At 55.3% G+C, this 12,617-nt stretch overlaps 1 protein-coding gene across 6 annotated transcripts in view; it reads right to left on the bottom strand.

Moving 5' to 3' along the window:
• Window positions 1–5,010: 5,010 nt before the first annotated feature.
• The window catches only part of AFAP1 (actin filament associated protein 1), a 163,402-nt gene continuing 155,795 nt past the window's right edge, over window positions 5,011–12,617 (bottom strand). For all 6 annotated transcript variants that reach the window (XM_087434874.1, XM_087434878.1, XM_087434879.1 and 3 more), the window contains one exon: window positions 5,011–10,410. In XM_087434874.1, coding sequence (XP_087291000.1) covers window positions 10,384–10,410 — 27 coding nt within the window. In that variant the 3' untranslated portion in view covers window positions 5,011–10,383. The remainder of the gene's footprint in view (window positions 10,411–12,617) is intronic.

Below are 12,617 nucleotides of genomic sequence, written 5' to 3'. Positions count from 1 at the left end.
GAAGCGTCTAGGTCTGCTTGACTAGCGCGGGCGGGTAGAGGAGGGGGAGCTGTGGGAGGTGGAGGAAGAGAGACGGAGGGGCCGTCGAGTGCCGGGCCTCGAAGGGGGCTTTACCCCGAGGGAGTGAGGGGCGTGGAAAGGACGGGCGTGGGGTGGGGAGGAGGGGACAGGACCAGGAGAGAAGCACAAAGTAGGATGGGTAGGACTGGGATGGGGGCGAGGGGCAGGACGGGGAAGGTTTCCTCCCGGCTCCGCGAGCCCGCTCCGCCCTGCACTCTGCTCCGCTGCCGCGAGGCCCCCAGGCCCTCCTGGCTCCTGCTCGCCCCTTCTCTTGGTCTCCCGCTGGGCGGCACCCTGACGGTGGACCACCCAGCTTATGCAGCTAGTGGCCACTTCCCAGCTCACCCACGGGCCAACAGGGGGCTGGGAGCCCTGGGCCAGTCACTGGTGGCCTGGGGGCTGGGGGAGGAGCCGAGTCACATAGTCAGAGGGCTCCAGGCAGGCGGACATGGCGAGGCCCCTGCCTCCCAGCTGTGTACAGACAAGACTGAGGCCCTGAGTGGACGGGGTCCCCCTGCGGCAGAAGCCTGGGCGATGCCATGCCCAAGGGTGTGGGGAGAGGAGGAGCTGCGGGGGGCAGAGGGGGCTTGTGAAGGCTGGACACAGACCTTCGCTGGCCTCCCTCCATCCTCTACCACCTCCTACGGTCAGTTCTCCACGCCGCAGGCAGAGAAGTCACGTCCCTCCCCTGCCCGATACCCTCGGCCCGGGAAGCCACCGGAAAACCACACAACCCCGTCCCAAGCGGCCTCTGTGGGCCGCCCCCGCCGGCACGCTCACAGCCCAGCCCCTGCCTGGCAGGACTCCAGCATCCTCCTCCCCCCTGATCCTGCTCTCCCGGAGAGCCCAGCTCTGCCTGCACAGGGTGGACCCCCGGGGGCGGCAGCCGGTCACGGTGCCCCCATCCCACTGGCCATGACGGCCTCGGCGTGGGATTCTGGCAACGAGAGGCATCAGCCCGGGGGGCTCTGGGAGCGGTCTGGTCACTCCTGGGAGGGACTCACAGCGAGCACCGAGTCTTCTCTTCCCATGGGTGCAGCTGCGCCCGGACACAGGTTTGGGCCAGCTGCCGCCAGCCCAGCACGAGGGCAAAATGGGAAACCCGGGTCCTTGACGGTCCTGGAGCTGCTGACTGCAGGGCTCTGGCTCGTGAGGCAGCGGGTGGGCCGGCTGCGTGCAGATCAGACCCGAGGCGGCATTCCCTTACCCGCAGCTGAAAGCAGCTCCCCACCTTCTCTGTGCCTTAGGGCCTGTGCACCGGGGGTCCCTCCGCCTGCACACAGGGAACTTGATACTGGATATTTCCTGTTTATTCCTGTTTTTGTTATTGTCGCCCCAACCACCCTCAGCAAGGTCAGCTCCGTGGGAGAAGGAGCTGTCACCATCCTGTTTGTGGTGGTTTCCCCAGCACCTAGAACAGCTCTTGGCACAGAGAAGGTGCGCCACGACTGTTTGTTGAGTGAATAACTGTTCTGCCCTCTGGATCGTCACCGCCTGACCATGACCACGGGGCAGGAGCAGGTCTAATTCATCTCTATGCTCCCAGGGCCCAGCACAGCCTGACCCATGGAGGGTGCTCAGTAGAGTTTGTTAAACTAAAAATTACTTTTAGGATCATTTCAGGGCCTAAAACTGTGACACCAAAATAAAGTGTCGCTCGCCCAGCCTGCCTTCTGGGGGTGGTAGGACTCATCGAGGGACAAAGCATGGTGACCCCCACAGGGACCCCCAGAAGTACCCGGACTCCCACTGCTTCCGATGGTCACTTGCTTTCCATGGGAGACACGAGCAGCCACTTCCCGCCCGTCGCCATCAGATGCCACGATCCTTTGCAGCTGTCACTGTGGGCTGGTCCTCACTCACTTCACCCGACCAGGGACGGAGGAGAGAGAGGCAGCCGGCCCCTGCACCGTCTCTGAGGAAGCCACTTCTCGCCGAGCCTCGTCCTCCCCATCTCAAACATGTCGTCTTCCCTGGCACGTGCTTCTCTCCCGCTGTGACAAGATAAACCTTTCCCCAGGATCTGGTCCGAGGACTAGAAGACCAGGCAGCCACGGTGTGGGGACAGCAGGGAGACAGCTGTCAGGGGGCAGCCCCAGGCTCCCCGGGTGGGGTTGACTCTGCCGAGCGCCTTGCACACACCTCATCTAATTCTCACAACAAGCCTTCAAGAGAGGTGTTCTTCTCCCGCCCCATAGGTGAGAGAAATAAGAAAAGGAGCCAGGATTCAAGGCAGAGACCCGCTGACTCAAGGCCCATGCCCTTTCCATGGGACTGGGGAGTTTTAAAATGTAGGTTATGTTGTTGCCCACTATGGGGAGGCCAACAGATGGGAGACAACAGCCACTGAAAAGATGTTTCTTATACTCACAGTTCTCACGAGGAGAGGGCACGCCACACGCGGCCACACCATGCCATGCCACGCCCACGCCATGCCATGCCAGGCCACATGGGGAAGCACCAGAGCTGCCCGGGGGAACTGGGGGCAAGACCCTTTCCTGTGGTTTCTGAGGGAAGGAGCAGGGAGGCAGGGTGAGCAGGCTTAGGATTGGCCAGTCTGAATCATGTCAGCGGCTCTGGAGCAGAGGGACTGTCCCCCGTTGTCTGGGACCTGCCCTCGGGGGTTAGGGCAGGGGACAGTGGCCCGGAGTGGGAGAGCCCTGTGAGAACCCCGCAAAGGGAGGTGGGGTGTGGCTCTAGACTAGTTGGTTTCACATGAAAGGGGTGCTCGCAGGCTGTCCTTCACCAACTCTAGGAATTGGCTCTGAGACCCTCCAGGGTCAGCGAGGTCCCGGGTGTCAAAGCCCCAGAATAAAAAGACGCACTTAGAACCTGGGGCAGCCCTCACGCCAAAGGCCGCCGGAGGAAGGGACAGCTCTCAGCCCTGCGTGGGCCCCGCGCCGGGGAGGGTTCCAGGATAGACCAAGCCTCTCAGCCTCCAGGAGCAGCTTGAACTAGCCCCCAGGTAAGGGGTGAGTACGCCTGACCGTTTCACTGAGTCCTCACCCCGGCCTCGTCTCCTATCCCATTGTCTGACTAATTGGTCCCTTTGGAGGAAAAGATGGCCATTTTTAACAGCATCATAAAACCGATGAAGTTTCCGTCATAAAATTTCTGGATCACAGACATGCGCTGATGTTTTCCCTGCTTCCCATTAAGGAGCTGGGCTCCTGATTTATGCTGGGGGGCTTTGTGTCACCTGCTCCCAAAATTATAACTCACATGATGAATGTCCCCGAGTCATTGCCGTGGTTCTGAGAAGCAAAGCCAGGAGCTGTGGTGTCCCGGGCTAAGTTTTAGAAGAAATTGAAGAGGCACTGCCCCTTCATTCTGCAGCCCACCGGGCCGGGACCCGTGCTCAAGACCCAGGGACGAGCACATTACAAACGGTTTAATAAAGCCTCACCGGGGCCCCGGGGAGACGGTGACCCACACTGAATGGCGCGGTGCACGGGGAAGACCGTGCTCCTGGGACTGTGTGCAGCGGACGCCGCTCTGAGGGCAGGAGGCGCGGAGAGACTCCCCGTCATCTAAGGTCGAGGGGGAGCTCCTCTCATGGGCCCCTTCAGTGCGCTTCCTTCATGCTGGCAATAGAGGGGGCCCTGCATTATCTGTGACAGGACCAGCCGCAACCCCACCCCACACTGCAGGGAGCAGAGAACTGGGGTGAAGGCTCCCCTGGGTCATCTGGCCCCAGACCTTTGAAAGGTAGGTCTGGGTGGGCAATTTGTCCCCAGGATGTCCCTGGGTCCCACAGACACACCCGTGCACCGGGCTCCAGGCCACACCTTCTCCAGTGATCAGACCTGGCCTCTCCTGCTTGCTGAGCAGATGTCCCGGCTTCAAATCCTGCAGGGCCCATCCCCACCTCCGTCTCCACGCGGCCCTCGCCCAGCTGCTGCCCCTCCGGCCTCACGTCCTGCGACGGGTCAGCCCAGCTGTAAGCACTGTGAGCGGGCCAGCTCAGGGGGAGCTCTGGGGGAACGCCAGCCCGTGTGCGGCTTCCTCGTCCGTGGGCACGCGCACCTGTGGCAGCCCCGGCACACGTGCGGGCGGCGTTTCTGCTCCCCCGGCCTGCGACCGAGGGGCCGCACAGGCCTGCCTCGGGCTCCTCGTCACCTGATTCCTTCTCATCCCGGCGGGCAGTGGTCTTTCTAGACAGAAGTCTGGCCATCCCTCCCATGGGAAGCCTTGGACGCACGAGGCCCTCCAGTCTGACTCCAACTGCTGTTCCGGACCCACCTTCCGTCTTCCTCCCCCCGGGCGCCTGTTCCAGCCGCGCTGCTGCCTGCCTTTGCCCGAGCGGCTCACGTTCTCACCACCCACCTCTCTGCTCCTGCTGGTGCCTCCGATAGGACCGTCTTCCCTTGCCGCTCTCTTTGCCGAACTCCTATTTAAGCACCGTGACCTGGCTCAAATACCCACCCTATCCAACTGCCTCACAGGCAGCTGCTATCTCCTGTGATTCCAGAACTCTCTGCGCAGTCCTACACTCAGAGTGCACCGGAGTTACCTGAGTGAGCTCCCTATCATTCCAGAACTCTCTGCATGTCCTGCAGAGTGCACCAGGGTTACCTGTGTCTATGTGTGAGCTCCCTGAGACAACTCACATCTGACACGTTCCTATTCCCGCACCTGGTACACAGCCTGGCACTCAGCATGTGCACAAACGTTCCTTCAATTGAATACTCTGGTCTGTGGACTAAAAGCCACTCAAAAAAAAAGAAAACAAACTATGGTGTGAACTGTGGTTCTTTCATGAAAGAGGCTCCCTGTTAATAGAAACGAAGCCGGTCCGGCACCTCCTCCCTCACCGGTTACTTCTCGCCCACCCTCCCACCTGCCCAGGAACCGGCAGCAGACCGCCTCCATCCCCCGGCAGAGCGGCCCCGAGAAACCGAGGGCCCTATGTCTGCACGGCAACCCCGGCGGGAAGACACGGAGGCTGGGTGGAGAGTACGGTTTTATTAATAATACACAAACGGTCACGCCGAAGGGCGCCAGTCTGCGGGCTACACCGTGTCAAACAGTAGAAAAATCAATTAGTAAAGCTGACGATTCAAGTGAGGCTGCTACAAAATGGGGCAGATGGACTGAAAACTTATATTTCCATTGCAAGTTTCTTTTGGTAAAAGTTTTTACTTTATGAATTAAATACATTGAGAAACACAGTGAAAATATATTTACAGTCATTTAAAATGGGCACTGCCAACATATTTAATTTAAAAAATCTTTCCTGTTTCTTGCCTGCTTCTTTCAAAGAGAATTTTAAATATGACTTTAGTTTTTAAAAAATACAATAAGGAAATAATTACATTCTCAATATGAAAACATTTTACAACTTATAGCCATGGTCAATTAATACTGAATATCTATAATTTAAAAGTTGATGTTAAAATTTAAAGTTAATATTTCCTTTCTCATTACAAAATCAAATACAAAGATTATCTTATTAAAAATACCTCTGGGGGGCCAGCCCGGTGGCACAAGCGGTTAAGTGTGCGCGCTACGCTGCGGCGGCCTGGGGTTTGCTGGTTCGGATCCCAGGCGTGCACCAATGCACCGCTTGTCAAGCCATGCTGTGGTGGCGTCCCATATAAAGTAGAGGAAGATGGGCACGGATGTTAGCCCAGGGCCAGTCTTCCTCAGCAAAAAAGAGGAGGATTGGCAGATGTTAGCACAGGGCTGATCTTCCTCAGCAAAAAAAAAAGGAAAAAACAAACACCTCTGATCCCTAAGAATTATGATCGGATGATCCCATTTCGAAAACATCTTCCATGGCAACAAGGAGAAACACCTGATAATACACACTGAAAAGCTGGGCTTTTCTGGAAGAACATAACTGGAAATATTTCACAAACGATGGGCAAAAGGATGCATCTGAAGCCAACAACTCGGCGTGAAGGTCCCCTCTGGCACAAACGAAGGCTGTCCTGCTTCGGCAGAGAGGGACTCTGCTTTTATTGTGATGCTGTGTGTGTACGGCACCAAATCTTTATTTATTTTTAGTTTACTTCACAGTATCAACCCGGCCCACAGTGGGGATAATAATAAGACAGTAATAATAACAGATACAAAAAATAATAATAATTACCCTCTTTAAAACTATGCCATGATTTGAAATTTTTTTTTCCCATTAAAAAAGGTTATTTTATGGAAAAAAAGAGGAAGGCAATGGTTTCCCATTTAACCGTCGCCGGGCCCCTTCCGTAAACCGAGCAGCACCGAGCCTGCCGACGTGGGAGTGGTGGAGCCCGCCGGGCCCGAGCTCCGGGAGAGGCTGTTTCTCAGGACCAGCGCCGCTGGCCTGCACTCAGCCCTCCAGCTGCGCGAGGCCAGGCTGGGTCGCAGAGGGCGCCAGAGCAGCAGACGCCGTCTCCTCTGGCAGGACAGGCCCGGCTGCCCGCCCTTGGCACCTCCTGTCACACGATGTGGTGAATCACGAGGACACTGCCTGGTGAGCCAGGCCTGGTGAGCCACACCAAAACAGTGCGCTGACAGAGCTAATATTCTCTTCTCGAAAGAAAAGATGTGATCACAAACGAATAGGTCTGCCCACAATCCCCACGCCCACCTGCAGTTTCAGAGCTCTCCCCTTGGAAATCTGTACACCAGTTCTAAACTGTTGCCACGATTAAAACCAATCGGAAACGCCTTCCTGGGGGTGGCCTTCAGGGCCCAGGAAACAAACTTTTGAAGCAGACTTTGCAAAAGGTATCAAATCTCCAACCTATCAGAGTAGTTTGGGGTTTTTAGAAACAGCCAAAAATAACTCCAGGACAAGTGAGATGAACAAGGCAGAAGATCAGGCTTGGCGACGCTAAGGTGTACGAGTGGCAGGGACGAGACTGGTGGCACACGCACGGCAGTCCCCAGAGCAGAGCTCCGGGTGCGGGAGGCAGTGCCCACCTGGACGGGTGAGTCCCGGCATCTGGGACCACTCCCCAGACGGGTTACCCCGCAGTGGACCCATCCCGAGGCCGCGAGGCCACTGCTGCTGGCTTCTCTGACACACACAGACGGGCCCCGCCTACAGACTAGGCGGAGGAGGGTGACCATCCCCACCTGTCCCCAGGCCATGGTGACACGCGAGCACTCTGACCATTGCTTTGTTTCTGTGCAGAAAGTTGGTTAGTGAATTAAAAACATTATAAAAAGATAAAAATGGAGGGGATTTTGAAGGTTGATGACACTTTACCAAAATATAGTCAGAAGCAGAACCCCAAGGCGGACAGCCTGGCCTCAGGGCCTAAGGCAAGGCCCGTGACCCACACCAGCCCCTCCGTGCAGCTACCACACTCCTCTCATGTTTGCTCAGGAGCCTGTTACAGTCTGGCAAGCACTCTGTGAACACGGCCATCTGTTAAAGGAACGGGTGATGTTTCTAAAGGAAGCTGACGTGGCCAGCGCCACGTCCCTGCGCCCAGCAGCGAGGGGCCAGGTCGGGCTCTCACCGCCCAGCCAGCCTCTTCACAAGTCTCTCGGCCGCCATGGGGCCAGGGGGTACGTGCTCCTGGGCACGTTCTGGGAGGGTCATAAAAGGAGATCGCTGTCAGAACTCCCACAAGATGCCTGATGTGTGTCTAATATGTACAGATATAAATTAACAACTATATTTATTGAACATATACAAATAAATAACTTATTTTGAAGCAAATGCTTTAAACTAACTTTCTGATCAAATCTAAAAACATTGAGGGGAACACACGCCAGCACAGGAGCCCAGTGTTGGCGGCCGTGTCTCCCCGGGACCCATTTTTAAATGGCTCCATGGACACAACAGGCTTCGTTTAAGTTCACCATCCTCTTTAAAAGGCTTACGGTTATGAGAGAGAATTAAAAACTGGGGTTTTGGGCCGGCCCTGTGGCTTGGTGGTTAAGTGCACGCGCTGCGATGCTGGTGGCCCGGGTTCGGATCCCGGGTGCGCATCGAGGCACCGCTTCTCCGTTCATCCTGAGGCCGAGTCCCGCATACAGCAACTAGAAGGATGTGCAGCTACGACATACAACTATCCACTGGGGCTTTGGGGGGAAAAAATAAAATAAATAAAAAAAACTGGGGTTTTTTAAACACAAAATATGGATGCCAGGAGTCTGCAGCCCAGGGCCCAAACCCTGCCTCTGGCACCAACCAGCTGTGTCCTCGGGCGCGACCCGTGAAGACGATGGTCAGGTGCCGTCTGAGGTGATGCCCGGCTAATGGTGCGCCCACCAGAGCAGCGGTGCCCACCTCCGCCGGGCTCAGGTCAAGAACGCAGGCTACTCATGCTTTCCTTCTTAATAACAATCGAAACCTGGCAGGTGAGTTGGGCAAAGGTGGCTGACAATGAGAATGGCCCCCGAGCCCTAAGTGGAGAAACTCTGGCTGGAAGGCAGCAAAAATCTACGGTGATAAAACTTTCTTCCCTTTACAGAAATTAGCTTCATATGATGCAAAGTGGTCTAGCTTCCTACAGTGACAGAAGAACACAGGCAGAGGGCCCCTCCCAGGGGAAAGGGCTCACTCCCTCCCTCCCAGCTTCCCACCTGGATCTCCTGGGGTATGAAACCCACGTGCTGTGCTGGGGGGCTGTGCCTCAAGCTGCTCGACTGTGAGGGAGGGAGCTCTCGAGTGGGGTGCCGGGCGACCGCCCGCGAACCAGAAGCGCTCCTGGCAGGTGGCTTTGCAATAAATTCAAGTTTCAGGTGGGCTCCCGTGAAACAGCTTCCAATTCCTGCTGTAAAACTTCCTTGTGCACTGGAGGCTGGTGTCCTGCCCTAGTCAGTAAAATCAAACACAGCCCCCGCAGGGCTCGGGGACCAGGACATCACACGTGAACGCCACCACGAGGGCCTGTGGAAGACGTGGCCACGCAGGATGTGCTGGAAGGGCACCTGGGGGAGGCATGGGGAGGCTGCCTCCTGCCGTCCACGCCTGTATTTGGGAAGAAGGACGCTCCAGGTAGGGACGAAACTGCAGCATCACTGCAGTTCTCAGTTTCGGTAGGAGGGGCCCCTCCACGTGTGTGGCTTGTTCCTGTGAATCGGTCTGCAGAGCGCTCCTGGTGACCAACTTCAGTCCTCATCAGTGGCTGCCCCTTCCCACAACCGAGAACTCCCGAGAGGGTCCCTCTGGAGATAAAGGAGAGTTAGTCCGGTTCCTAGACCCACAGGGGAGAAACTAGCTCCACCTCGGAAGCCCGTCTATCCCCTTCACGCCTAGTGTTTGATGGCTCCAAGAAACGCCACAGAGCAGGCAAACAAGAAGACTGATGAGGAGCCGCCCCCAGCCCACCGTGCAGAGAGCAGCGGGCCTGAGTCCCCGGCCGCCACAGCTTCGATTTGCACCCAGAGGCAGGGGCGGGGCCCTTCCCCTGCTCTGGGGTGTCATGTTCTGCACAGTCTCCAGAACCTGCTTCCTTTTCAAAGGAGTGACAACCCAATCAGTACAGGTCCTGTAAACGTAAGTCTAACCAGGACCCTGTGAGGCCGCCGCGTGAGGGGACAACCTGCTGGCCCTGCAGTGGAAGAAAGGGTCTGGATTTGGAGAAAGGACACACGTCACTGAAGGATCAAAAACACACCGCTGCCTTTCAAAGCAGTTCAGATCGTCCATAAAATAAGATACAGAAACTCTGAGAAACCCTTAGAGCCAAGTGCCACACACAATAAAAAAGAAATTTTTTTAAAGTTTAAAAATATTGGCAGCTTTTCGTGTCCTGGTGACAAAAGCATCTGTCCAGAAAAAAAATTAAAAGGTAACAAATGCTTCACAGCACGATTTTCTCATCCTTTACCTCAGGTGACAACGGGGATGGGCACGTGGGGAAGGGCCACTGAGACGCGAGTTCATGCGTTCACGTGGCAGAGACAAGTCCCGGGCCCTCCTGGCAGATGAGCAATCCCAGTGCCCACTGGTCACGCTCCTCCAGAGAGGCCCCAGCAGGCGCTCGAGTCCACGCTCCTGCTTGCCCATCGGGTCTCATCCAGGGCCCACTGCCCCGTTCATCTTCAGTCCAGGGTTGTGCTGAAACTGGTTACAGCAATCACTCAACTGGGTAAAAGATGTAACTTCTTCATCTGCCACAGGATTCTTTTATAATACCTTTTCATCCCCTTTTGTTTTTTAACAAATAAAGTTGGAAATCCAAGTGTTACAAGTCAAGTTCTGTAAAGGGCACCATTACACGGTAGAAGGGATACGCATGAGCCGGGTCCGGGTGAGGGCGTCACAGCTCACCACGAACCCTGGCGGCCTGCTGCCAAGCCCTCGGGGCAGCTCTTGCGCTCAGGTCAGCATCCGGAGGGGCAGCGCCTGGTCGAGCCGCAGAGTCCTGCAGGTCTCTATGTTCCGTTCTTCAGCTCCCACTCCTAACAAGGTAAGCAGAGAAGTGGTGCACAGATCACAACGGCAAGGTGTCAGGCCACACCCACTAATGCTTGTGACCTAAAAAGTGTGGGCTCTCAGCCGCTGTGCAACACAGCATGGTGGTTTCTCAAATAATCAAAGAGAGTTACCATGTGATCCAGAAATTAGATCAACGTGAGGCCCACCAAGGAATTCAAAGGGCCGCTGGGAATCAAAGGAGAACACGTGTGTAAGTCCCCACCACAGGGCCTGGCACCACGAGGCCTGGTCACCAAGCGGGGACTGTCCCCCTCAGTCCTCAGTGGCACCATGTGTGGCGGTGCTGGTCTGATACAAACGCCTGATGCCCACTGTCTTCCCAGGGGTTTATTAACAGGGCATGAGAACACTGCACACCTTTGCACAGTGTATAAAATTGAAGAACTTCTTATCTTTTCTAGAATCAAAGGTTCAAGCTTAATTAATGGTTAAAAACACAGCATTAGCAAACATGGCAGAAACGAAACCAAGACTGAGCTCCCGTCCACAATAAACCACACGTGAGCACTTCAGGCACCCGATATTTCAATGCCCGGCAAAGGGCTCACATGCGGCGGCTCTGAGACCGCAGGACGGCAGCCATCGTGCCCGGGCTTCTGGAGCTCGCAACACACAGCTTCCCAGGCTGCCGGGGAGAAACACTGGGCCTGGGGCCAGTGCCCTGGCCACTTGTAAACCCTTCTCAGCTAGGAAACCCTATGACAGGTGACTGGAAACCATCTGACTTTCCGGAACTCGCTCTCTCACATCAGAGCATCCTTCATCAGGAATTGGGGATTATTTTAGGAATACTGCCTGGGAAAACACTTCTCATGCCCAGAATGAGTCAGACTCTTCTGGTCCTCAGAAAAAGGTGGGGTGGCAGATGAGACCACGCGTGTGAGGCACCTACACGTAGGCTAATGCTCCTAGAGCCGAAGGGCCAGACCACCCCCCCGCCAGCCGTGGGTCCCGTGTCAGTGTTCTCAGGAATACCAGAAAATCCCTGCTCAATCCTACTCTTTTAGTGAGTCTGTGGACAAGATTCTGGGACACTTCCACAGTGTTACCCAGACCTGTGAGCAGGGACAGCCATTTCCCCCTGAGTGTGGGCCGGTCTCACTGGCCGGCTGTGCATCTGAACGGGCCGTAACCACGGGTTTTACATCTATCATAAGAAGCGGCAAGAACTGAAGAGCCACGTCTCTAGATGGTGCAGCGCCCCCAGGAACCAGAGCCCTTCAGAGGCTGGAGTTGCATAATTGTAAATCTGATTTCTTTGACAGTAAAGAAACTAAATAAATGAAAAGTTTTTACTGCTTTTCTCATCTGCAAATAATTAGGGCGACTTTACTGGACAGCTGAATGCTAAATATCTCTCAGGCAAAACCTATTCCTCTATAAATGAGCATAATAGTTACAAACCAAGAACACTTGATGGATGCCAACAAAAGTAACAGAAACGATGCACGGTAATTCTTCTTCCCTCCGTTTACCCACACACACAGCCCTCAGTCAAAGGCACTGGCTGGGAAGGACAGACATTCTAGGATGCTGTCTACCAGCACGGCCATCAGGGCCCTCCCCGTGAGCACACTGGAGCTCAGCAAGTGGGCAGCACTCATGTTCTTCTCTATCACCAGATCCCCCTCAGAAAATAGTGTATTTCTAGCCAATTGGAACGGGTTCCAATGCTGCCAGAGAACAAAAGTAATGACAGCAATTAGAGGCCCCGGAGAGAGAGGAGTGGACGTCTGGGCTCCACGGTCGGCGGGACAAATTAACTTCACCTCGATGAATCAACGTAATCGTACCAAGTGTGGTTTTTGTACGACATGCTTTCAGCGACTGCAGTCGAGAGCGGTTTGATCTGATAAACTAGAAACTGTTTTTTAAATTTTCTGAGGTTTTTAAGTTGAGCATCAAAAATTGTTAGTGGCTAATCCCATGAGAAGCCTGGAAGATACTGCAGGACGGACGGCAGAGGTTTCCTACTGCAGCCTCAGAGAGCGGATCTGTAAGGCTGAGGGCAGGGAGGGACTGGAGAAGAGCTTAGGCCTGGACTTTGTTTTTAAAGGATCTCAGTGGTCGCTTGGTCCAATCTCTACTCCACCAATAAAAAAACAAGCCAGGAGAAGCCAGGAGGCCTGCCCCTTCTGAGACAGAAGCGGAGCTGCTGGTTCTCCTGGCC

The sequence above is a fragment of the Ceratotherium simum genome, chromosome 8 (genome assembly GCF_057802395.1).
Source record: "Ceratotherium simum simum isolate JZ-2026a chromosome 8, ASM5780239v1, whole genome shotgun sequence".
Lineage (NCBI taxonomy): Eukaryota > Metazoa > Chordata > Mammalia > Perissodactyla > Rhinocerotidae > Ceratotherium > Ceratotherium simum.
The sequence above is the reverse complement of the archived record's forward strand: the minus strand, read 5'-3'. Positions and strand labels throughout refer to the sequence as shown.